At 40.1% G+C, this 27538-nt stretch overlaps 2 protein-coding genes across 4 annotated transcripts in view; one reads left to right on the top strand and one right to left on the bottom strand.

Annotated features, from left to right (window-relative positions):
• Nucleotides 1-13720: 13720 nt before the first annotated feature.
• On the top strand, nt 13721-16217 carry sp5l (Sp5 transcription factor-like). Its single transcript, XM_056239106.1, has 2 exons — nt 13721-14371; nt 14909-16217. Exons 1-2 carry the CDS (start codon nt 14318-14320, stop codon nt 15941-15943), a joined length of 1089 nt encoding a protein of 362 aa, XP_056095081.1. The 5' UTR covers nt 13721-14317; the 3' UTR covers nt 15944-16217.
• Nucleotides 16218-18691: 2474 nt separating this feature from the next.
• Nucleotides 18692-27538, bottom strand: part of arhgef25a (Rho guanine nucleotide exchange factor (GEF) 25a) — a 111089-nt gene continuing 102242 nt past the window's right edge. For all 3 annotated transcript variants that reach the window (XM_056239081.1, XM_056239092.1, XM_056239097.1), the window contains 2 exons: nt 22198-22365; nt 18692-19963 (listed from right to left, as the gene is read on the bottom strand). In XM_056239081.1, coding sequence (XP_056095056.1) covers nt 19844-19963; nt 22198-22365 — 288 coding nt within the window. In that variant the 3' untranslated portion in view covers nt 18692-19843. The remainder of the gene's footprint in view (nt 19964-22197; nt 22366-27538) is intronic.

Genomic DNA, 27538 nt, shown 5'->3' with positions numbered 1-27538 from the left:
TGAGCGCTTGTGCTATCCTCAGCTCGTTCTAGCTGGGCGGGGTTTTTCCCACGCGGCGGGGGTTTTATTGCTCCCCATACGTAATGTCGAGAGACCGACTCGATAAGGGAACGTCTCTGGTTACTCACGTAACCGTAGTTCCCTGAGAGGAGGGAACGAGACATTACGTAACCTGCCGTGTGGGAAGGGCTCACAGTTCCTTACTCTCGTTCAGCTAAGATTCTGAGGTTTTTGGCGCCCGCCGTCACCTATATTGAGCAGTGTCAGCCAATCAGGTGATGGCGGGACTGCCATTGGCTATTTGCAAGCAAAAGAGTTATTCTATTAGACTTCATGATTCGAGGAAAATGGATTTCCCCATACGTAATGTCTCGTTCCCTCCTCTCAGGGAACTACGGTTACGTGAGTAACCAGAGACGTTTTGCGTGGGAACGCAAACAACTTTGCGAGGGAACGCAAACTTTGCGAGGGAATGCAAACATTTTGCGTGGGAACGCAAATAACTTTGCGAGGGAACGCAAATATCTTTGCGAGGGAACGCAAAAGTTTTGCGAGGGAACGCAAAGTTTCTCGGGGGAACGCAAAAGTTTTGCGAGGGAACGCAAAAGATTTGGGAAAAAAAATCTCCCATCCTAAAAGTTTTTCCACCACCACGTCCCTTTAGGGGCTCCGTACTACATACGTTCGAAGGCTATATTTACGACATACAGGTGAAACGCAAGGAACAACAAGGCATCCAAATAGAGGCAAAAGCATACCGGTCACAGTCAAAAAATGAACCACCACCGCATATCCTACTAATCGAGACGGAGGATGGGACTAACAATATCAAGGAGCAACACTGTTCATGCAAAGCTGGGTAGGTCTCTATTCACTTCTATAATCGTTATTACAAATGTAACACACTTGAAGGAATGAACAAGCGTGTGAGTTGGTTGGGTTCTTTTATTTAGCCAGCGTCATTCGGAACAGCTCCGTACCACACAGTACAACACGGTACAACATAACTCAATACACATAGTCCCGTTCAAACCTCGCGTGAACTAACTTTTCTTTTTCTCTTCTAGGTTTTTCTCCGGGGGTATTCCTCTGGCTTACTGCCACCCACTGGACACCCATCACATAGCTGTATACTACAAATTAAAATGCAGGTACTGAATTAAATAAGCATTATTAATAAAATAACTGAAATGACAAAAAAACTATTACATGGGGGGGTCTAGCTTTTAACTCACAATTATCTTATAACAATTATACTACTCTATCAATGTATATTCTATTCTATCAATGTATATTCTAGATTTCCCCACACAAAGCAAACGGACTACGCGAGTATAACGTTGTATTTATTAGCAGCGTGTGCTAGACGACACTTGTCAGGATTTGACTTCGGTTTTGGGAAGGGAAAAAAACGGACACCCCCCTCCAACCTCTCTGGGAAACGCGTATCTGTGTTACAAATGCCCCAGGCACAACATTTAACCATATTTTGATAAAACCACGACGGTAATAGCCTGCCGAGACCAAAAATATGAGACGCCTGTGTTAAAGTCAATGGAGCGCTGTGAAAAAGTGTCGGACTCGGACCTCTGTGGGAGCTCGTTCTTGCCTGCGCTGTGATTGGTCAATCTACATTCTAGGGTGTGGCTTAGCCAAAGGCGAATTTAATGCATCCTTGCTGAATAAAAGTATTAATTTATTTTTAAAAGCTTGCTGACCCCATACTTTTGAATAGTGTACAGGCCTAAAAACTATCATGAAATATTATTTATCTAAGACTTAATGATTTAAAGACTGTCCCCTAGTGGATAAATTGATACAGGACAACCTCACTTCATTAGGTGTGAATTAATTTTTTTCAATCACAACCCCACCTACAGACTCAGCAGGCATCTTCCCTGTATTGTCCTGCTGTTTGGGTCCAGGCATCCCATTAGTGCCCTTGTTTCCCACAGGTAGACAGGTGATGGCTGCCATACAGAGCTGGCATTGTGTGTCTCATCAAAGAGAGAGCTGTTGAAGAAGCTGTGCTGTTCTGGACTATCATACACATCAGAGCAGGTGCGCAGAGGGGGATGGTGGCAGGACCGCTCACATTTCAGGCATGCTTATTCTGCCACATGAACGTATCTGTGTTTTAGGCAAATATAGTGTAGCCTATCTGTCATTCTACAGAGTTCAGTTTTATGAAGTCTGTGCAGACCAAACTCAGTCCATTTATTATGTGGCACTAAGATTGTGAATATTTAATGCAATGTGAACCACGTGCTGCCTTGACTCACTGCTTCAGGATTGACTCAGCACTGCTCTCTGCTGGACAACAACTTGCAATACAGACAGTTGAAATATGTTTCCTCTGAGGATTGCATTTTTCTATGAATCAAAAAGACCTTGGTTAATAGAGATATTGCATACAGTCGATTTAAAACCTACACATTCCAAATTCAACATTACAATACTCAAAGTGTTTAAAGTATTAATACTAAAACAGACAAAATATTAGCATTTAACTAGGAATATTGCAGCAAGAAATACTTCTGAATATTTCCACAAACTGAAAATGAACAATATTGGTTTATCTGAGCTCATTAACTATAATTTTTCTTTAAATGCTTAATTTAACAAATGACAAAAACAGATTTCCATCCACATGAACAGGGATGCAGATTTGGTTTTGATGTTGAAATGTTATCTTGGTCATGTGGATTATATATTGTATATGAAAATCAACAGGACAGATATTTACAACAAAAGTGTGAAGGAGAGTAAAAGCAGTAAGATAAATAAACAGACAACATCCAACCTATCCATCTCTGCGTTTCCCCACGTTCATTTCTTTTATTTTTGAAGATCAAGCAATGGCAAAAAGTTGAATAATTCTGTGTCTTTGATCTACACACACAAGTACGAGTTCATTTCCATTTTTAATTTTTTTTCTTCTTCCTCTCTGTAAAAGTGCCAGCATCAAGATTTACCTTGGTGTGCAAATGTGCTGGAATAGGTTAAAAGGAAATCTCCCTGCATGCTCTCTCAAAGCTGAAGTGCAGATGTTATGAAGTTAATTAAAAATTTAGCAATTTGTTTATTCGGCACCAATTTAGGTTGCATCAAATGGGAGAAAGGAGAAGGATTTTTTTTTTTGAGTGAGTGAGAGAGATGCATGAACCTATCACATTATGTTTGATAATGACCAGAAAATATTAGTCCAACTATCTGGAATATGTATGTTTAATATTTTTATATTTAACCCTCTGGTGGGGTCACACTCATACTCCTCCCGGTCAAAAGTGGCCGAACACCTCAAATGTAACTTTTTTACAGTAAAATCATGTATCAATGTAATATTTTGAACAATAATATTTTTTTATTTAATATTTTGTATTTTGAGGGAATTTTATGGAATCAGGTAATATTTATGCAATTATGATTCATTTGTTTCCATTTTTACAATACAATAAATTAATTAATCCATACAATTTATTTCTATTTTTTTTATTATTATTATTATTATTATTCAATTAACCCATTTATGCTGTGTGCTTTCTTCAGCATTGTGGCTGATTTGTAGATTGTACCCCCAAAAAATTCTCTATTATGGTTTTTATATTTTTTTTCTTCTAATTAATTTCTATGGTGATACATTTTTGTGGGACCATTTTACCTTTGTTGTGTATACACATAAGTGCCACAAAAGTCAAAAACAAAAATTCAAAACTGTTTTGGTCAAAAGTGCCAGAAGGGTTATTATTATATTATATTATATTATATTATATTATATTATATTATATTATATTATATTATATTATATTATATTATATTATATTATGCCTTTATTATTAGGCCGATGTCTAGTTTATAGACATTAAACTAGGTGTCTAGATGTATGTCTAATTATTTTGTACTTACTGTATATATCATACATAATTTTTCCTGTTATAGGGGCACGTGCAGAAGATTCTGCATTTCCACCTTTGTCAAAACCTGTTGGCAACTAACTTGAGTTGTCAAGGCTCATTACTCACAAGCTGACATATCCAGAGGACACGTGCACTGAGCATATTCCACAAGCCTTTTAACAGCTATCCCGGTACAGTAAGCCTGCGGTTCATAAATAATTATCAATGTTTACTGATATTGCATCAGATTGTTGACACAGACCGTGTGTTTCTCTCTGTTCGCACCTAAATAACGGTACCGTGCAGAAAAGGTGTCAAGTCTCCAGGGAGGGTCTGCCAGCCCCCCCACCGCCGACTGCCTGATCATGCTCCTGACATGAGTGAGGTTTGGATCCTCAGCACAGGTGTTGCAGCAGCGTTGGCACAGAATTCCCATGCCCGTGCACACAGCCCAGTGTTAACCACTATCTGCTGGCTCTTCCCAGCGGACCTGTGCTTCCATTGAGGGATATTACAAGCGGCAGGCGCTCTCCTCTGATCTACATGCGCTCGGCACTCTCTCAGTCCTGGGTGAATAGTGCTTGACTTGTTCAATTTGTTTAGAAGCCTCAGTCAGCGCTTTGAAGCCACGCATCTTAGCATAAATCATAACCTGTCTAGTTGCTCACAAGTGCTTTGAAATGCAGCATCTGCTTTGAGTCCCTGCTTTACAATTAGTTAGGCAACATCAATAGATTGACTAAATATCATGTTTCTTCATAATGAAGTGTTTGGGGTATAGCCTACGAATGAGGGTAACTTATTTATTTATTATTTCGACTTACCTGGATTTAGTGGACAGTTGGAGTTCGTCATTCATATACGCAACAATCAAAATGGGTTATGGCGGATAACCTACTTAGAGAGTATTATGGTTGTGGGGCATCGAGCATGTTGTTTACTCTTTCATCACTCCATTCCTGTTATCTGTTTGTTCATTTGTTTTGCAAACTAGAGCCGTCTGTTCTGTTGTGGGGAAAGAGGAAGGAAAGATCTTAGAAGACAAGGAGAAGAACTGCCTCTGACGTGCCTGATTGTCGTCAGCCGGTGAAGTGAACTCAATAGACGTAACGTACAGTAGACCGAGACGTCTTGAAAGGACTTTCTCACAAATGCGTGTACGTAGCATCCCAATGGTGACTCAGAAGTTTTTAATTTCTTAGTTTGTTATATTTCAAACTCATCAAATTCATTTTATTAAATTAACCAGGGCTCATGGCAAAAATGGCGCTGAAAGTGATATTTAATCAATCAATATCGTTCTATCTATCATCCATCCATCGTTCTATCGTTCTATCATCCATCCATCGTTCTATCGTTCTATCATCCATCCATCGTTCTATCATTCTATCATCCATCCATCCATCTACTAGCCTATCCATACTGCTTTTACTTTCCTTCACAATTTCATTAATTTTCTTATGAAAACATTTATTTATTGACATTTTGTCCATTACTTTTCTATTGGATGTTGTATTAATTTTAAATTAACTGCCATGCTTAATGTATTTAATTGATTCACTTGAATTATCTGACATAGTGGATGCCATTAGTATTATATGGTTAGAAGGTCAAATTAAAGGTTTAAAAAAATACCTCTGAAAATCGACTAATGAAAAAAGGTTTACCTTATAAAAATTAAATTCAGTCTGGGTTTTTTTTTAATTATGGGAAAAAAATAACATTTAAAAAATAATGGAATGTAATGTAAAAATGTTTTTTCAATTTTTTTCTTTTATGTTTAGCTCTAAAATATTTAATCCGCTAGAAATTCTTTGCATGGGCATATTAAAAATGCTTTTTTAAAATGGCAATCGATTGGAAATTGTACAAAAAAACGTGGGAACCATGCACTGCATATGAAAATGGCCGTTCTTTCTTAAGTACGCATTATAAATTTGTATCAGGAATGAATTTATCATTGATCCATCACAGTCGGTTCGGTCTTATAATGTCTGCACACTCAATTTAGCTTTAGATCAAAGAAAAGTCGATCCACTGTTCTTCTCCATCATAAAGTGCACCCCTTCAACCTGCAACATTAGAAATTCTTTTTGCATTGAGAAGAGAAGGGGAAAAAAACAGAAGAAGAAAAAGAAAATACTTAAGTTTCTCATTTTCAAAAGGCAGGTATTTGATCAGTAGTCATAAATTAAAGTTACGGGGGTGCAAATTACGGCATGAGGATTAGATAAAAGCAGCTCTCTGTCAAAAGGTGGCATCTTCAAAGCGCCCCTGGTTAAGCAGCACACAACAGCACGCCGCCGTTGCCTGGCATGGCTCGCTGCCGGATGACATCTCTCCGTGCATTACGGGGGCTGTGCTAACCGTGGGGGCCAAACAGCTGCTGATGGAGGTGTGCAAACACAAATAAATCTACATCTGTGAGCAGAGCTGCTGCTTGTGTCAGGGGCTCATCACTAATGCATTGGATAAGTAGGCCGCATATGGCCCGGGATACAGGGTGGAGGAAGGGCACAGAGGGGTCTAAGTAAGGAGACCCTTAATCTTACATAGTTATTTTCATACAGTTACACTAAAGGGATAGTCCACCCCAAAATGTGAAATATTCTGCCAAACAGTTTCGGGTCACATTAACTTCCATTGTATTTTGACAAAAGTACAATGGTACAAAAGCTGTCACTGGGATGGTACCCTTTAAAAAGGTTCTAATTTTTACTATTTAAGGTACTAATATGTACACATTTGGTACCAATACATACCTTTGAGGTATACTGATATGCACCCAAAGGTGTACCACCCCAGTGACAGCTTTTGTACCTTTTTTTCTGAGGGTACAATGAAGTCAATGGGAGCCGAAACTGACCGAAACCGAAATGTTTGGTTACCAACATTCTTCAAAATATGCGAAAAACCTTTTTCTGTGCATGTTCCACAGAAAAAAAGACGGTCACAGGGGTTTGGAACGACATGAGGGTGAGTAAATGATGACAGAATTAAAATGTAAAGAATTAAAAGTGAACTATCCCTTTAATAGTGAAACGTATACTGTCAGGCTCCAATAAGGATTGTGTGAGTGTGTCCTGGTAAAAAACAATGTGGGGATGTTTTTTGGTCCCCAAGACGAAAACAGCTTAAAATGTAATGATTAGGGTTAGTGTAATGGGACAGTTTGTACAGTATACAAATCATTATGTGAATGAAAAGTCCCCAGAAAATATGGAAACCTAGCGGGTGTGTATGTGTGTGTGTGTGGCCTGGTAAACCTACATTATGGGGACAAAATGTCATTTTTTGGTCCTGATGAGGAAAACAGCTTATAAAAGTGATGGTTTTTTTAAATGTTAAAATGCGAAATGCCATAAAATGTGAAAACACAACATGTGTGTGTGTTTCATTGAATAATAATAAGTGCACATGCACTGGGAATAACATGAGGGCGATGATATAAAGACAAAATTTAAATTTTGGGTGAATTATTAATAACATATAATATTCCATAATACATAATATTAATAATTATAAGAATATAATGCATTTTAAGCACTTTTAAGTATCTACTGGGCTTGCACATGTACGGTCATTTGGTGGGCCTGTAGAAGCACCTGCATCCTTTTAAAGAAACACATTCTTCACTTAAAATGCTGAGGTCATCATTCACCGTTGTCCCTTCCATGTGAATGTCATCACTGTCAGAAGCAAACGTCATATCCATTTCAACAGCTTTTCTTGGACAATTGTGATCTGCATAGCTCAAGCTCAGAATGTACCACTCTAACCAAACCTAATGTTTTGCACCAGGTTGTTAAAAAATTTTGGTGGTTAAACATGATAGTTTTTTTTTCACTTCATCTTCTTATAAATTAAAAATATTTCTCAGTCCCTTTGAAATGTTTCTAATTAAATATGTTATTTCTGATTTGGCTGGAATATAATGTATTGCTAAGATAACATTCTACCATTCTAATAGTAGTGATTTCCACAGAGTAAAGCTTTCTGCCATGTAATCAAATGGAGGTACAGGAATCATACGTAATTAGAACACAGCCGTCAAAGCTTGACAAACTCTTCACATGTCTCACTGTAATTCTGAGCTTCTAAGGAAATTGGCTGGGGTCCAGGTGCTGCACAATACCCACATTAACTCGACAATGTCAGGTGTTCTAACTATTTATTTTCTTCTGTTTTCAGTGTGTGTTTGCATGTTATGATCCGTATGTGATTGATAATACGCCTGTTCTTTCCTTTTGTTTTCAGCCGGGCTTGTATATTATTTATATTATGTTTCCTTAGACTGACAGCCATGTTGGGGAATTAGTCTTTAGTCTTTAAGGGTTTTAAATAACATGATCCATAAATAAACAATGTCCCCCTCGCTCTGTAAATTAGTAATCATTCATTTTAAATTTCAGGTATGGTACACACACACACACCAACATCTGCTGTGTTTGAGTTCAGTCCATTTTAATAAGTCGTAAAGTAATAAAAGTATGATGAGTCTAAAATCCACATTGAAAAAAATTGATTTAGGATTAAAAAAAATGAAAGCTATAAATAAACAAACAAACAGAAAGAGAAATATACACACTACGACATTCTGAAATACAAGTAAATTTAGCACACAAGTTGAGTTTCTATTGTGATATATTTTCAAATGTATTCCTGAGATAGCAAAGCTGAATTTCCAGCATCATTCCTCCGGTCTTCAGGGTCACATGACCTTTCAGAAATCTAATGTGCTGCTCAAGAAACATTTCTTCTTATTATTAATGTTGAAAACAGTTATGCTGCTTAATATTTTTGTGAAAACCATCAGGATTCATTTATGTGAGCTCAAATCTTTTGCAACACAGTAAATGACTTTACTCTCAAGTTTGATCTATTTAATGCATCCAACCTGAATAAAAGTATTAATTTCTTTCAAAACAAATCGTACTGACCACAGACGTTTGAACGGTAGTGTATATCAAATAGTCTGTCTTCCAATGAAAGTGCTTGAGGTTGAATGTCTGCTCTTCAAACAGGATGTCTTTTCAATATGTGAGAGTTCAAAGTGCTGAAGTAGTCTTCAAAGCTCGAAGACTGAGCAAGATGGCAACTTTCAGAGCTAGTCATGTGACTTTGTGTGGGTCAAAGACCTGAATCGCTCTGGTTTCCCTATCCATTGTTGCTCTGGGATTAAGCAGTCAGTGTGTATTTAAATGACAGACGAAGCAGATCGGGGCTGAGGAAGGGAGTTGTTCCTTGCTGTAAAGTCTTCACTCTCGTTTTATATACAGTTCCAGTACCCCCACCATTTCACTCTTTCCTTTCGTCTCAGGGAGTGCAGGCGCATGTCAAGCGATTGTTGAATTGAAATATTGATGTAGAATATCAAAGCATGGGGTATAGCTCCTGTGTTTCCTGAACTAACCGAAAACTGCTTTGATCACAGGCTCCTGTGATCTGACTTCTGAAGTTGTTAAGAGTACTGAAAAACAAAATGCAAACAAACTTCAAGTGCCCCTAGTAATGATAAAAGTTTCTCTGACAAGTAGATTTTTTATTTTCACACATCAATGACGGAATTCCATCTCACATAAATGCAAATGGACAATTGCTGAAAAGATTTCATACACATGCATATATTATAAAAACTTTTAACTTCTTTTTAGCTTTCTCAATCTTTCATTTTTAAGTACATTAAACTATACTTTTAAATGTAAAGACAAACTTAAATTCAAAGTGAAAAATAAAAATACTTCTGACATTTTCTGGTTAATCAGATTATCATATTCAGAACCCTTATTTAAGTTCCTTGACTACAATAGGATAGGATAGGAAAAAAGGATAGAGATTCTGCCAGGAGCCTCCAATGCCTAAAGAATCCTTTTCATTTTGTATTGTGCATTACAGTTAAAAATGCTTATTTGAGCCTTAAATGCGAGCTTATGGTAAATGAATCAAATATTTGTGCCAATCTGTCAATGTTATAAGCCAGACCTAACGCTCAGCATCCTGAACTATCAACATTCCTTGACTCTGTCGTGGTCATTATGAACAGTGCTGTTCCTGATTGCATTGATTAGTGTTTTAGCTGGAAAGATGCGGGGGGGGCAGCAGGTTTTTACATGCACTCTGTCTCATCCATTATACCACATTTGTCAAGTTGGGGGTTTTGAGTCATTTAGTCCATGTGGGGCTGTAAACTGGCTTTTGGAGATGGCCAACAGTACAAAAGCTTGCGGCTGGCTGTTTGGGGTGCAGATGGTCAAGACAGCTGGGACAATTTAGTGATCTGAGACTCTTAAACTGCCCTCCAGACATGCTAAAAAACAGCTTGACAACATGCCTGCCATTGTTTGGGTCATTTTATGAGGACATTGATCTTTGAATGAATGGATTTTGCATTTATGATGGAGAAAAGTAAGACTCTTGCTGTCTGGATCAATAGTAAATTTGTAAAATTATAGATTGTAGAATTAAAATTTAATCTAACTGCTATATACATAAGAATATATTCTCTATGGTAAATTAGGATTAGAATTAGAATGTGAAATTATTTTTAAATTGACATTTAAAAAGGACAAAATGAATCTTGCTAATTTATTATTTACAACCACTATTTAGAATAATATTTAAAAATAAAAATATTATAAATGTTGTGGGGCGAAAATATTAGCTATTAAATAGTTATAAAACTGATATAAACATATCACTATATTCACTCCATTTTGTCATTTTAACCCCCAAAAAATGGTTTTAAGCCATATTTTGCTGTAGTGTCGGTAGGAAATATTAGTTTACATTTCCAAACATTAATTTTACCATTAATTGTAATAATCCAGTGAGATTTTTGTATGCACAAGGAGTCTGACACCAGCCGGTATGATCAGATCTCACCATCACCGAGTCCATATTTGGTAACACCACCCTTTGAGTTTAAAACAGCTTTTGTCCTAGATACACTTCCACATAGTTTTTCAGGTAGGCTAGGTTTCTTCAAGCATTTTGGAGACATTGCAGTTCTTCTGGATTTAGTCTGTTTCTTCATGTAATCACAGATGGACTCGATGATGGTGAGATCAGATCTCAGTGTGGATCATACCAGCTGTTGTCAGACTCCTCGTGCATACAAAAATTGGATTATTACAATTACTGGCAAAAGTAATGTTTGGAGACGTAAACTGGTATTTCCTAGTGACACACTAAAGCAAAAGATATAAACTGGCTTAAAACCATTTTTTTGTGTGAAAAAACTAGCATGCCTAAGACTTTTGCACAGTACTGCATATATATATATATAATGTGTGTGTGTGTGTGTGTGTGTGTGTGTGTGTGTGTGTGTGTGTGTGTGTGTGTGTGTGTGTGTGTGTGTGTGTGTGTGTGTGTGTGTGTGTGTGTGTGTGTGTGTGTGTGTGTGTGTGTGTGTGTGTGTGTGTGTGTGACATACAGGGAAAATATCTTGAATTAATATGAATTTTAAAAATGGACAAAATGGGATATAATACTTTAATAAGAATTTACTAGCATTATTTAAAACAATATTCATCCAAGATTTATATATAGCCTTTATATATATATATAATGTGACAATATTCAGAATATTATACAAATAATAAATAACATGCATTAAGCAATCTCAGATTACGTTTGTTATAAATAATAAAAGTAGTAAATTAGCAAGGTATATAAATCCCATGCACATCCCATTTTGTCCTTTTTAAAAATTCAATTCAGACCATAATTTAAAATCATTTAATTTCAGTTCAAACCATATAAATGTTGGAGCCCAAATGAATGCCTGAAAGGCTGCAGTAAAGCGACTGTGCTCAGGCCACCTAACAGCAGCCGAAACCTCTGTTAAAGGCCGTTCTCCTGATTGCCTGCCATCTCTACAGCTGCCTAATGAAGGCTGGGATCTGTGCTTGCTTTGGAAATGAGTTTTCCCTTGAAAACGGCATAAGCCGTATCCAGGTCTATTTAAATGAGGTAACATGGGGAAGGTAAGCACAACCACTGGAGCATTGTTTGCACAGTTCAAAGTGAGGAGAGCGTACTTTGCACTTCAAAGACACTCATCTGGGAGGCAGTGAGGGGAGTGGGGGTGGGTGGGCTGAAGGAGGGGCGGATTTAGGGGACAGGAAATAAGAATCTGGGTAATTAACAACTTCTGCTCCGTAATAAAGCAAGCAAAAGGAGACGGAAGCAGCCTCCCCTACGTAAAGTGACCAAATATTTGATGTGTTATACCTCCATCCTCTACCTGTTCCCCCTGTTTTTGACTGTTATTTTGTTTTATTAGTATTACACCCCTTAATTGCCCCCATACAGTGCAGGGATGTGCTGCTGCTTATTATGTTATGTTTAAAATTCAGTCTCTCTAATGTGATTTTTACACAGAGCAATAATTTTGCAGGTTAATTTTGGAGAGAGGGGATGTTGTTGATTTGTTTATACATGTGTTTTATTTATTAATTTGTTTTTATTTTAATGAACTCAGTCAGCAGTCAAATGATCTCTCTCTCATATATATATATATATATATATATATATATAATTTCTCATTGAATAACATTAATGTTCTCTTCGTCTCTCTTTCAATGTGTGAATGAAACCAATAACTCAGTGTATAAACAGTTATTAATAGACTACAAAGGCTAGTTTTTTTTAAAAAATACATCTTTCGAGATACTACATTTAAAACATTAAATACATTTTTTTTTAAACTTCTTTTTTTTTTAAACAACTCAATTGGACTGATTACAAGTCGACGCATGTATAAGTTTAGCACGTTTCCTACGTGTCATCTCATTTCTCCATCGCTGTGGTATATTTTAGCAGACTAAAGCAATGCATCTGCTGGGACAAAGGTCGATTGTTATGCGACTAGGTGAGAGGCAACACAAAGCAGTGAGGATTTTCTATGTATTAAGATGTTAAATGGCTTTCCGACTTCAATGTAAATTCTCTTAGAGAAAGACTCAAAGTGTTAGATGAACTTTGGATGCTCTGCATTTAATCCCTTTAAATGTGATGACGCCCTTAACTTGAACCCGGAGTGTGAAAATGTCACGCAGGGCTCTTTATTTATAATATCACTTAGAGTGCGAGCTAGTGCGCATGGACATTTATTTCACTTGTCTTGTTTGAAACTTTTACAAGTTGGTTTCTGATTACCTGGTGTAGCTTCTTCATTGTCTTTTATTAACGGGACGAGAATAATAGCCCAATTCGATCGTCTTCAAACATCATTTGGCGTCTTAATACGCCATTTTCCCAGAATGATCGGTTAACTAACAGAACAGCTCCTATCAATAGACAGATTAACAGTTAGTGTTGCTCATCAGAAAGAAAGATCAAATACTGTCGAACTAATCTGCATAAAATACTTTCAAAAGTTTTAGTCACTTTAAACCGCTAAAAACATTATTTCAACATATTAGGCTAATTCCCAGTAAATTGTTAGAAACATGTCACTTTTTCATAATATGTATCAAATAATTTATTTTCATTTTCCTTTTTAAATGCACTTCAACTGTACTTTGCAGTCAGCTAAAATAGAATATATAAGTTTAAACTGATGCCTTAAGTAATTAAAAAAAAAATTTTTAAACGTTACTGGCTCGTTGCACTTGATGGAAAAAAATCAGGTTGAAACTCTTAAAATAAAGTAGAAATTAATGTGACAAGTTAAATAAATGGAAAATTATGTTGGCATTATTGAAGTTGTTTTAATGATTGTAACAAGAAAGTAGGTTCGTTTCGTTCTTAATTTATGACAAAAGATTCAAGAACAAGTGTTAAACTTGTAAACATGCAAAACAAACTTTTTCATTTTAGACTCTTCTCACCAACAACCGGTAAAGGAAAGGAACTCTCTCACGTTCAACATTTGGCTAAATTAAATTAGAATAAAATGAAGGTTATAGTACACCCCTCTTCCTAATCTCTCAAAGATTGCCCTCCCCAATATTCCCCCACCGCATCTCTCCTCCATTCACTGGCCCTCCTGATACATACTTAAGAGACCCCGTCGAGAGGATCTTTTCCCTATAAAGAGAAGATGCGATCCGAGCGCCTTTGAAATGATCCTCAGGACTTATTGCGACAGGCCCTTCAGTCGCACTTCAAAAGGACGAGTCTTGAAAGCCGCTGCTTTTTAAAAAGGGACCCAGAAAACCAGCAGCAAGAGCGCGGAGTGGCCAACGACTCTTACAGCCGATAAAGGACAGGAGTAGCAAGAGCGAATCGATGGATTATTGATGAGAACTATATCTAAACTCATGCACCGGTAACCTGACTGTGTAGCGGGGTCAATCCGAGCAGGATCTTTGCGCGCCTCCTCGCCCTCGTACCCGCGCACTCTGACTTTGGCTCGGTTACGCACTGTGCGCCGCGCTTTTACGCAGGTGTGGATATTTTGAAGATCCAGTGCACACATGGCTGCGTTAACCTTATCCAGAGCGGACAATTTCCTGCACAATTTCTTACAGGTACTGCACTTTAATTTGTTTTATCGTGCATTTTTCGAGTACATAGAGAGACTTTGGCACAATCACATCTCCAACTTAGAATTTTTTTTTTTCTGCATAGCTCTATTTTTGGTTCAGTTCATTAATTTCCTTTCTTTCTTTCTTTCTTTCTTTCTTTCTTTCTTTCTTTCTTTCTTTCTTTCTTTCTTTCTTTCTTTCTTTCTTTCTTTCTTTCTTTCTTTCTTTCTTTCTTTCTTTCTTTCTTTCTTTCTTTCTTTCTTTCTTTCTTTCTTTCTTTCTTCTGTAAAAATGTATTGACATAAGTTTAATTGCTGCACTATTCTATTATTAAATAGAATAAAAAATCTATTTTCAGTTTTTACTATTTTTGTATCATACAATTATTATAATTATGTTTTTTTTTTTTAAATTTCATAATTATCCAAAATAACAATAAATACAAATAAGGCAGCAATTAAACTTATTTTGTTATACAGTGATTCTGTATGCAAGGATGAAGGTTGATTTAGTCACAATTATTTGTTTTCTCCCCTCTAGGATCGTACTCCCAGCTCCTCTCCAGAGAGCGGTCCTAACACCCTTTCTTTTTTGGCCACCACATGCAGTCAGGCTTGGCAGGAGGGGTCACAGCTCCCTTACGAGGGTCCCGTGGGCTCTGCTACCAGCATGTTTCAGCTCTGGAGCAATGATGTGGCCCCTAACTCCAGCTTGAGCGCTCACCAGATGACCTTTACCATGCCCAAAATGCAGTTCCCCGGCCACATGCAGCCCACCCTGGGCTCGCACGCCCATCATCACCATCATCACCACCATCACCACCACGAGCTGCCCCTCACACCTCCGGCCGAGCCCCCTTCTGCCTACTCGTTCGAGCTGTCTCCGGTAAAGATGCTCTCCTCCCAGACGCAGGGGAACGCGGCGTACTACGCGCAGCACAACGCTGTGGGTCAGAACTTTCCCAGCTTCCTTCAAAACGCTTCAGGAAGACCTCACCTGCCCGGCGGGCACGTCGAGGACGGCCAGCAGTGGTGGAGTCTCCCTCAGACTAGCAGCGCACCCTCCAGTCACCCCTTTTCTCTGGGACGGCAGCTGGTTTTGGGCCACCAGCCTCAAATTGCTGCACTTCTGCAGGGCACCTCAAAGGGTCTGTTGAGCTCCACTCGTCGCTGTCGCAGGTGCAAATGCCCCAACTGCCAGTCCTCGGGAAACGGAGGTGCTGCTCTAGAGTTCGGGAAGAAAAGACTGCACATTTGTCACATTCCAGATTGTGGCAAGGTTTACAAAAAAACCTCTCACCTGAAGGCGCACCTGCGCTGGCACGCCGGCGAGCGTCCCTTCATCTGCAACTGGCTCTTCTGCGGGAAGAGCTTCACACGCTCAGATGAGCTGCAGAGGCATCTCCGCACACACACCGGGGAGAAGCGCTTCGGCTGTCAGCAGTGTGGGAAAAGGTTTATGCGGAGCGATCATCTCTCCAAGCATGTGAAGACCCATCAGAGCAGGAAGAGCCGGTCCGGTCAGCCCGCTCACAGTGGGACTGATGCACTGCTAAGCAACATCAAGAGAGAGTAGAGAAGGCAAAATGCAAAAGAACTCAATATAGTATCCGGAATGAGACCAGAGACCTTACAAGGACGTTTGCGTCATCTTAACAGATATTCCAAACAGCAATAGGGACATGGGCCTGTTTCCATTGTACTTTATTTGAAAACACTGGAGCGAACGCACACGATGCTGCACCGAAACCAACCTTTGAGATTTTAAAGAGACTTACGGTCACAGCAGAAGTTCTCTCATTGTGATATATCTAATAAAAGTGACATTTTGTTATGGCTCTGGATGCAAAGACTTCGCCCTTGCACATTTATTTAAAGATTTTAATTCAAAAGCTACAGGAAATTCTTTGAACAGCACAATTACATGTATTTGTTACTTGGTGAAACTGTCATTTGTTTACATTTTGTTGTTGCTTTATTGGTATTTTGTTTTAGGGGGAATTGATGCCTTATGTTGAAATCGTAAATTCTAGTTGCAAAATTTGCCAACACTATTCCCTTTCTTGCAGAGAATGGCACTGATATAAATATCAGTCGAAATCTTAATCCCTAGAGTTTCAAAACACGAACCACATGTATATAATGTTTATACAGTGCACAGTTCTATGAAGACCAGCATGTGAAATATTAATAAACATGAATAACTCTGCAAATCAAAATCTTGTGCTTTGTTTTGTTCATTCCTTCATAGCAAAAATTCCATTTAATACCTTGTCAAGCACCCTTAGTTTGTTTTAACAGATGTGTGAAGTTCAGCAAATGGCTAATGTTAAATCTAACGCGGTGTGTCGAACCTCAGCGTTTTGCATTTATTCAAATGTTAATGTAATAGCATTCAGGATGCTAATTTGAGATGGCCATTGTTTCTAAGGTGTCGAGGAAGCACTTAAAGGAAAGACAAATGATTGGAGAGTCTTCAGACATTTTACAGTTGTCAGTAAAGTCGGGCCATTCATGGGAACAGTGGTCTGACCTTCTCCCATCAAGTTCACAGTCATGTTGTCTCGTAATTGCCTGTGTAAATAACAGACAACAGTTACGCTCCACTGGAGCTCAATGTGAATGGACCCCCAGCTGTTTATATCCCACTGGCCGCGACAGAAGTCACTTTGATTTTGCACCTTTGTGATAGTGAATGCTTAAAACCCCTCTCCCCCATCTGTGTGTGCAAATGAACCCTTTACTGCTCAAGAATGCCCAGAATGTGACTTAAAACAAGAGACAAATGAACCAGATGTCTGCATGTGTTGACTAGATTACCTAGCCAGATCTCAGAAAGCTCACTGATTTGGAGGATTGTTTTTCTTCATCAGTATGATTTTAGTACATTTCTACCCATAACCAAACCAAAGCATTAATGACTGTGAAGGTTTTCATCTATCTAGGTCATCATAAAGTGTCTGATGGAGTTTAATCATAAGCATTCTGGTTAAACTCCACTAGAACCTGCATACCGGGGCAAGTTGTCACAACAACCAATAGGTTTTGAGTCAAAAAGTCTACACACTAATGTTTGTTTTCTCTACCAGAGATTTTGTATGTTAGTTTTAAACACCTAGATCAAAAAGAGTCTAAAAATCTAATAATTCCTGTGAATTATTTTTTGTAATATTTCTTGTATAAACTCATTTCCACAGTAAAACCACACTAATAAAGGATATAATTAAGATTGCCCTGTTTTAAGGGCAAGAATATTTTTCATAATATCAGGGCAAGTTGTCACGTTTAATGCATGTTTTAATACACAATTTATTATTACAATGTTTAGTTATACTGGAAAAGTTTGCTGAATAATAGGCCATAACAGACTGTTTAATGGCAGGTTTCATTGTGACAACTTACTCCATTTAGTGTGACAACATGCCCCCTCTATAGTGTTCAGTAAACTATCTTGGGTCTTTTTGTAGGTTTTTTGTGTGTACAGAAACAGAAATAATCCTACTTTGAGAAATATTTACATGTGACAACTAGCCCCGGTCTCCCCTATATCAGAAACACACATCCTAAACATCATCACACAGCAAACTACAGAGAAAACAGCAGAGAAGGAAACATTGTGTGTTCTAAAACACCCTTGCGTTCCAAAAGGAACCAGTTTAATTTGATATAATACAATGGTTTTGTCACATAGACATGGATCATGTCCAATTCTTTCTCTACATCATTTCCTTCATCATTTAGAGGTGTTCTTCAAAATAGCATGCAACAATGTAAGATTCAAACCCACATTTGTGGAAAGGCAGTACAGGAAAGCTTTCAGTTTATACAGGGATATGTCAAATTATTTGATTTCTGCTGATTTGAATATTACGTCAAGGCAAGAGAAGGTTGTTACAATCATTTTAAGGATATTTAAGCGAATGCATCTGAAACATGCCAACAAGTAAAGCATATGAGCTTTGGTGCAGAGTTTTGAATTTGAAGTTTTAAATTGATCTGTGGAAAAAAGAAGGAAAAAAAGAAGACTGATTGGTTGTGTAAACAGAGCTAAAGTCCTCTGGCACCCTCTCTTGGAAAGAATGTGCAATGAGCTAAATGGAGCGAAAGTGCTTTCTGATCATGCTTCAACATCAAATACCAAACACATTCCATCCCTTCTTTGGCGAGGCATCTAACATTTTATGACAAACCGTATGTTTCAGACTCGATTAACAATGTCAATACTCTTTTTTACTAATGATTTAGTTTGTCACTAACAAATACATTTTAAAAATAAAAATAAAACAACACAACAAAACACGGAGAAAACGAAAAAAGAGACATCTTTAGCTTTTTCCTTAGTTTTTATGAGAACATTTTCCCCCAAATTAAGCAAGTGTTTTAGATGAAACTGAAACTGAATAACATTTTACGCTTGATAATTCATTCATTTTCTGTAAAGGGTATACTGGCACCTGCGTTTGGCACATAATGATATAACATTTTACCTTTGGCCTTCATTAAGTTAATAACAACAACAACAATAATATTAATGGTTTTATAATTATCATCATCATCTAATATAATTTGGAAACCTCATTTTGTATCGAGAGACCTGCAGAGTAATCCAGGCAGTGAGCGTCAAATGAGGAGGGGGCGGCAGAAGCTAAAACGGGTCATTAAACCACAGATAAAAAAATATTATGCGCCATCTTCTTCTGCCATAACAACTGCTGTCCATCTTTCAGTCCTTCCCTTGAGCGAGTCCTCCTGCTCAACAAGGCAAATGCTCGTTGTGTGTGATCTCTTATGTCCACCTTGTCCAACATTGATCTTAGAGAATTCAAACCCCCAATCAGCGAAGAGAAAGTCAAGCGTCCGTGTCTCCATGCACAGATCATTCCGCTACATACGGTATATACAAATTTAGCTGCATTTAGAGTCTGTTTCCCCTTAGCTCCTTCATAAGAGTTTACGCAGCCCACGAGAGCATTCAATATAGGTGGGAGAAAGACAGCTTCTGTAAAGAGGCACCGATAGTGCGAAACCTTTGAAATCCAGCGTGAGCCCCCTAAGGACTCTCTTATGTTTGTAATAATACAGTATGTTCTCTGCAAAACACATCTGATGGAAAATGTTCAGCATGTTTGCAAGGATGAAGCCATCAGAATTTAGCACACAAACACACACTCAAAAACATACATACATGCACGCTTGCCCAAACGCATCCTCACACCCTCAAATAAAGGTTTACTCTGGTTCCTGCTCCAGTGACCTCCCAATATAGGAATGGTTGATTCTCCTTTGAACAAAACACAACTTTAGTAAAAAAAAAAAAAAAAAAAAAAAAAAAAAAGAAATTATGTAAAACAATTTAAAAAGTCACTAGGAAATTCACGTCACAGGTTCAGGAAGACTACCACAAGATAACAGACGTGAATAAAGTCCAGACTGTGGCATGCTCTGGTGCAAACATCAGATTCAGGGTCATTTCCATTCACAGGTCGTCCTCATCAAGCTGGGCCAAGTTACTGGAGCGCTGAAGAGTAGAGGAGGGACTAGGAACAGCCATGCGTCCCTCTCTCGATGAAGCTCTGCGTCCACCCTCTCCTGAGATCTGGACACAGTGGAGGAAAAAAGGCCATTTCTGCCACTGATGGTTTATTTTTCTCAACAGCACATTATTAATATTATGATTCTATGGAAGCCTGTTTTAACCTATTGTGAATTTGTTTTTAATGTACAAATTGTACTTCATAATGTAAGATGTAAAGTCACAATCATAAGATATAGTCACATTTATGAGAAACAAAGCCGCAATTGCAAAACACAGTCACATCGTGAGATATAAAGACGCAGTTACAAAAAATAAAGTTGCAAGGATAAAAGATAAAATTGCGAGATATCGTCACATTGCAAGGTATAAGGTCGCCATTGTAAGTTAAGTCGCAATTGTGAGATATAAAGTCACCCTGTGGGATATAAAGTCACATTTACAAGAAACAAAGTTGCAATTGTGAAATATAATATTATGAGACATAGTGACTGAGACATGAAGTCATTTTTATGAGAACGTTTACGTGACAATGTTTTTTTCTTTGTACAGATGACAACATTGTCAAAATGATCCCCGCTCACACGGATCCATGAAACCGCTGTATTATTCATGCCAGGCCAGTAGTTGGCGATGAACTTTGTAAAGAAACACTATACGTGCCTATAGACTGAACATTTAATACGTATGCGAATGACGTCACCATTTCACAAATTCGCGGTTTTGTTGTTTACACAAAGGCAATAACGGTATCAGTTTTCAAAAACTTGAACTTTGAAACCCGTTTTCAAAACTTTTCCAGGCCCCCAAAAAGCCGTTGACGTGTAAATGAACGGTCAAAACGAATGAAACGTTTTTAGTTGAAAACGGTGTCGTGTACGACTTTTTAGAATCTAAGTCACAATTGCGAAATATAAAGTCACAATTGTAAGAAAGTTGCAATAACAGGATACAAAGCCATAATGTGAGACAAAGCCATTTATTAGAACATAAATAAAGTTGCAATTGGGATATATAACATCTCAGTTACCTTTTTAACACTCACAGGCTTCCATAGGCTTCAAATTTTTCCCCACACAATTCATGTGAAATCTTCATTCATGAATATATAAAGGTTTGTGATGCGTGACAGCTAAGAAATTCTCGCCTATTCCCCAAGCAGAGAATAATGAGCTGTCACGAGCCGAGCTTATGTCTAAAAATGGCTGAAGAGTTAATTACCAGGAACAGCCTAGGATATTAAGAGTAATATTTTTGTTACAGGGTTTATGACATGACTAAAATCAGCATGACTTGAATATCATAACGAGAGCTTCAGAAATGATATCATATTGTCGAACACTCCTGTCAGACCCAGAATCCTTGTTAGATATGAGAGAAAAAGCTTTTCACACTTATTATAAACCTCAATTATGTTCGGTGTCCCTTGGTATTACCTGTCCTTGACTCGTTTCTCACCTCCAATATCAGAATAGAAATAACAATCAAAATCCTACTATAAGCCCATCCAGGTAAGAAACCCTTGTTTTTCCCCTTGCCATAATAAATATATAAACTGAAAAAATAAAATCAAGGCAGTGATTATTTTAGATTAGATATGGTAGATGGTTATAAAATTAATCTAGCATGAAAAGTAGTTAGTATTAAGCACATAACCACATGGGAACTGAAGTCAAAACAGCCCTCAGATCCCAGCACCAGTCTGATCCAACAGCCTGCAAGAACAATCAGGCGTTAGATAGGGATCTGGTACTTCCTTCTGTCAACCTGTCTCCTTCCTGTTTGTAAAGTGGCCTGAGTAAAGCAGATAAACAGCTATTTCACGCACAACTATTGTTGCGCTGTCATCAAAGCTCATTTTGGGCTAGACGCCGCTGCAAACGGAGAGGGATGTTTTAATGGGCCATGTCTCAGAATAAGGAAAACCTCAGTAAAGTAGACTTAATAACCATAGGTTTGTCTGTAGTCTTATGTATGACCAAAGAGGTTACAAGGTCAAATGAATAATACATATTTAAATTCTACACTATTTCTAGGTCAGTAATAAAATATGCACAATTTTTACTCACATTGCTTTGCTTATAATATAATTAGTAATAAAACAAGTTGTATGAGATGATTAATGAGAGCTTCAGACAATGTACCCGTCCTGCAAATAAGGCCATGTTAGTATATTGTTATTGCATGTCCACAATATACCAGCAGAGGGAGCAGCATGGCCTCTTTTTTTAAAACTCTGACCACATTCTGAGCAAACCAAATCCAAGTAAGCCTGAGTGAGCGGGTATGCACAGTACCTGTGAGCCTTGCGTGCTAGAGGAACACAGTCCGTTGGAGACCGCCTGGCAGTTTAGAGGTGCCTGGGAGAATGACGGCTCTTCAGAGAAGGCCAGCTGCACATGAGTTGGAGACACCGTCTGGGAATTCAGTCTGGAGTCCACCGGACAGCGCTGGACTTGTGTTGACTGTAAACGTCAGACAGAAACAGTGGTTACAAAATCTTTCAGGTTATTTATATCCATTTACCACATACGATTGTGACCTCTCAGATGATGACAGTGGGATTAGAAAATGTAAGAGTCTTAAGAGACAGAAACAGGCCGTTCTTGCTCAGCAAGACTAACTAGAGTAATACTTATACCTGTAGTTAAATATCAATAATAAATGTTATTATTTATAAGTTATTGTAATAATATTTATAAACAATTACAGTTGGTATTAATATTTTGAATTAGCTTTTATTTTTATATTTCAGCATAATTTTAGGTAATTTTGTGCTTTAGTCATTTTTATTAGTTAAAATAAACATTTCAAAATGGTTTTAATGTATTTTAGATTTTGTTTTATTTCAGTTATACATTTTTATACACCAACTTAAACCTATTTCAGTTAGTTGCCAAGGCCATCTAATACTTATATTTTAATTGGATTTCAATTAACAAAAAACGTTGTTTTTTTTAAGCTTTTATTTTTAGTTGACAATAACAAACACTGTCTCTCTGTGAATACATGTGTTCTCTTTCTGCTTGAGATGAGTGTGACAAATCCCAATTCACATCTACTATGGACCAGAAGAACCATTTTGTTGGGGATTGAAAAGTATGTTCGAGTATGTAGTAAAACAAAATCAAGAGAAAACCAGCAAAATCAGTGCAAGCATGCATAGTAAAAATCCACTGAAAATAGTACACTCTCAGGTATACTGTGATATGGGATGCATTAATCATCAAGCATCGCGTTAGTTCAGGCAGGCCACGTCAGCCAAGCTCGCATCAGCTGATAGCCAGCTGTTCCTGACGTGTACCAATCCAGTGTCGACATCTATCACAGCGGCCTATTTAAATTCCCATTCCTTCAGCACTTCCTCCATATAGCATCGCTGCTCGCATTCAAACTCCCTCCTCCAACCCCAACTCCACCCAACCAAACCTTTAATCAATCTGACTTGTTATTCCGTACAGGTCACTACATGGCAAGCGTTCCCTTTCGAAGGGAACTCAACAATACGTCATCGACGCTATGGGGAACGCCTCAGGCGTGACAGGTGTCTGAAATCACTATCAAATCACGTCAATCACATTGACCGGCGACAGCCCGTGAATCATTAACGTGAATGATTAGCGTGCGACCTGGAAGTATATAAGGGTGCCTTGCAAACATGACAAATCATCTTTTCGTCTTCAGGGACTGTTTTGTCTGTAACTGCTTTTAAAATCAGGTAATTATGAAATGCTTTCAGAAGTGTGCAGACCCGTGCTCAAGATATTTGAAGCCGGGTGACACACGTGAACTGTGCATTTTTCGTCTGGGAAGGAAGACGCGCACAGGCAGTTCTCGAGGGAACTGCCTGTACAAATTGTGATCGCGCCTGTCCCTCTTCTCGAGAGAAGAGGGTTCAGCGTCTGGATGTCACAGATGAAGCTCGCCGATCGCCTTGAGAGGGGTGTAATCCTCTCAGACGATGCGGCGGCTGACAAGAAGCTGCAATTGGATGAAGTTTTTCAAAAAAAAAAAAAGGGAAAACTTAGTCCGGCAGCAAGTGCTCTCCCGGACAAACAGGAGATGGCTGATGAGGGTGGTAATAATAAAATATTTTCCTGTATCTTCTCAGCCACCCTGCCCCATGTATGCTGAGCTGGTTGGTATTATAGAACGCGCCGCGGGCAGGCTGCAGCTGCCGTGGCTGCTCGTTGGGGGAGAAATCGCTCGCGATGAGAGCGGTTTTTCCCCGGTCATAGAACCACCAGCTCAGGTGAGCCTTTCATTTCTTCCCGATCCCATACTGAGATCGAGAGGACATGGAAGAACCCATACTCTGCCTGTATCCACCAACATCAGCGGGCTAGTCTCGCTGATGTTGAGAGGATAGGAGAGCGTGGGTATGCGTCGATGGGAAAACAATCGACACTGAGAGCTCAAAACCCTGCCAGTTGAATGGCAGAGAATACACGTCAGCGGGTCAGGCCGGTGCTAGCCTGCACATCATGGCGGTGTTGCAGGTACACCAGGCCGATCTGCTGGGGGATCTCGACCAGGGGGTGGGGCCCCTGAGGCGGTTACTGAGCTGCGGCGCAAATGAAAAAAATGTATGTATATATATATATAGCTCTCCGGGATGGCAATGATACTGGCCACGGAGAGACATTTGTGGTTGAACCTGGCGATTTCGGGAAGAAAGAGAAAGGCTTTCTCCTCGATTCGCTGGTTTCGCCCTCTGAGCTTTTCGGCACCTCCGTGTTGGCGGTGGTTGGAAAGTTCGGAGAGGCGAAGGCGCGCTCAGCTGTATCCAGGACATACATACCGCTGAGATCCGTGTCCATGCCCAGACAGATGGGAGGGCCTGGCCTATCATGGTCCGAGGACCTTAGATGAGGCCAGAGAGCCAGTGTCACCTCTCGTGCGCCTCCTCCGTGGAGTAGTAGGTCGCAGAGGAGGCGCGACTCCCGCAAGAAGAGGGATCTGAGGGAGGTGATCCGGCACAAACGCACGTTGCGTTGGTCTTGGATCATCTTCCCTGAGGGCATGATTATATTTTTGCCCTTTCCTCTCTTCCCTGACTCCCCAGGCGCTTCTTACATCAGGCCTGAGGCTGGGCTCATGGTTAGAACAATGTTCTGATGGCCCGCCTCGGCTTGGTTAGTGAGAGTGCCTCTTTCAGGTATGTAAAGGTGGTAGACCCCATGTTCATGAAGAACTGTCTGGTGAGTCTTCACTTTGCACGCCGCAGGTGAGCTGCTGGTCTTTCAAAGAGTAATTTTTGTGATTAAAAAATAATATGTTTCTCTTTACAGACCTCGTTCCCTGTATAGAGTTATGTGGCCATGTCAAGGTAATAAGGTAAGAGAACTTTTTTGGATTATCAGCTGAAGTTCCCCGTTAGGTGGCCAGAATGATAACTATGTTAGCCTTCGGGCTATTAGCCACCTCAGGGTAGAGTAGTTGGTCTCTCTCTGATAGAATGTTTTACTTAGAGTGTTGACTGATGCTAGAGCTTCAGATAGATCTTATGTCCGGCCCATGGGACCGTTTTGACTTTTCTGAGTATTTCGCCCCTTGAGCTCTGTTGAGTTTTCATTAGGTTGAGCGTTCTGCAGCCCTTTTGTATGGAATAATACAGACTATATTCTTTAGTAGGCTGTGGCTCCTCTGAGCCCTCAGATAGATCTATGCTTACAGGTTGGCCCTCACCAGGGCCGCCTTTGTAGCTGGCCTAGGCTGTGCCAGGGATATTAGAGGCGTTCTGCTAAAATTAGCATTTCTTCCTCTGACCCTTCACTTTGTGAATGTAGGTTTTTGGCATCCCTGTATAATCAGCCTCCTCCCATGGGAGTCGTTAGGCCAAGGCCCGCCCCCTTCTCTGCATTCTGGGGTGACTAGAGTAATGCAGCGTGGTGCAGAGGATGGTTTATAAGGACATGGTAGGCCTCAGTTAGGCCTCCGTGGTATATAAGTCCTTTTGAGCAGGGTTAGGCCGTCTTTCGCTTCACGAAGAAGACTGAGTTTCCTGCCCGACCCTGCCGTGCAGAACTGGCCTACGGATCTAGGCCGCCAGTATGGGCTTCACTTAACTCGCTGAGCTACTGCTCGAGCGCTGGGTTGTAGGTGGTTGGCTTTCATTCAAGCCCCACTCCCCTAGGTTGGGCACAGATACATTTCTGTCACCCCTAGAGCCGCTGGCAGGCCCACCCCCTGGTAACCTCAGGGTGAGGTGTGAGTATTCCCCTGTGATTCAGGGTAGGTCTGAGTACTTCACTCCCAGTTCTGTTTATCCTACCTCGCACCACTATGGCTTGGGTCGAGTATGAAATAAGCCTTTACTTCTTCTTCTTTGGTCGAAGTACGCTCCCCTGTAGCCAGAGCATTGCCCTGAGCTGACGCCCATGCATAGATGGTAGGCCCCTGACTAACTGGGGCCTCCGTTGAGGCAGAGTGGCGTATGTTGTACTCCCCTTGTTTTTTAGGGTGCTAAGCTCTCTTGCCGAGTACACTGCCATGGGCAATGTGATTAGGCACCAGGATGCTGTAGGCGCTGTGTAAACAGCTTATCTGCCAACGAAGGCTGCGCCATCAGGTAGTAGGCCTCAGCAGGCCTCCTTGTATGGGCAGCTCCCAATAGGGCGCTGTAGGCCACTTCTCGAGAGAAATGGTTGGCCTTGGTGGTTCGGGCAGTTGGCTCACCGGTGGGTAGTAGGCCTTAAACAGGCCTCCTCGGAGGTGAGTCCCAACATTGTGGGACATACTTTATAGCCGCTACAGGTAGCTAGCCATACTAGGCCGCCTGTGGGTGGGCCCAATAGTTACGTTGGTGTGGTATGGTTCCCAACATTGTTCCTTTGTAGCAGAATTGACTTGCTATCAGCTAGTAGGCCCAACCAGGCCTCCCTGATAGGCGAGTCCCCAGCTGGTTGGCCTTAGCAGGCCGCCTTGGAACTGTCACCCGAACTCAGCTACCAGTTGCTATCAGGTAGTAGGCCACTCAGGCCTCCCTGAAGGTGAATTCCCCACGTACTATCGTTATCGGGTAGTAGGTCTCTCTAGGCCTCCCTGTAGGTGACCACATTCTGTTGCTATCAGGTAGTAGGCCTCACCAGGCCTCCTTATGAGTGGTTCCCTAGCGGTGCTGGGTTTAGGAAGCTAGTGGCCTCTTGCTATCATTTCAGCTGGCCTTATTAGGCAGCGGCTGAAGGCGAGCTTGCGCCCTGGCTCGACTAAAGTGTTCATTCTCTGCTACTGGTTCCCTCTCGGAACCTCTTTCCTGCCTACAGCCTGGTTTTGCCTACCAGGGGGACCATATGCTCCCCTCATTGAGGGTCACGGTGAGCACGCTGACTCCTGAGTCTGGTCAGACGGTCGTAGGCCTCTCGTGAGGCCTCCCAGTTAGATCAGTCCTTTAGGCCTTCACAGGCCTCCTCAGTGTTTTGAAACACAGACACTGGGTTGACCCGTGGATCGAGTAGAGGAACTCCCCTCGCTAGCAAGGGTTGGAAAGCACTATGCTGAGTCATACTCTCCGGGATATCCCGTCTCTGAGATCCGGGCCGAGTGGTTCACTGCCAGCTTCGCAGTCCCTCGGGTTGGATGCCTTACCTAAGGCAAGTGTCCAGAGGCTCTGTTTTCGAACAGACAGGAAGTGGCCAG

The sequence above is a fragment of the Rhinichthys klamathensis genome, unplaced genomic scaffold (genome assembly GCF_029890125.1).
Source record: "Rhinichthys klamathensis goyatoka isolate OS25496 unplaced genomic scaffold, OSU_Roscu_1.1 h1tg000020l_1, whole genome shotgun sequence".
NCBI classification, from domain to species: Eukaryota; Metazoa; Chordata; class Actinopteri; order Cypriniformes; family Leuciscidae; genus Rhinichthys; species Rhinichthys klamathensis.
The sequence above is the reverse complement of the archived record's forward strand: the minus strand, read 5'-3'. Positions and strand labels throughout refer to the sequence as shown.

Excerpts from the sequence above, each read along its gene's own strand:
- sp5l (XM_056239106.1), top strand. The coding sequence starts at position 14,318 with ATGGCTGCGTTAACCTTATCCAGAGCGGACAATTTCCTGCACAATTTC. Across the intron at positions 14,372-14,908 it reads TCCTGCACAATTTCTTACAG|GATCGTACTCCCAGCTCCTC; the intron begins GTACTGCACTTT and ends TCTCCCCTCTAG.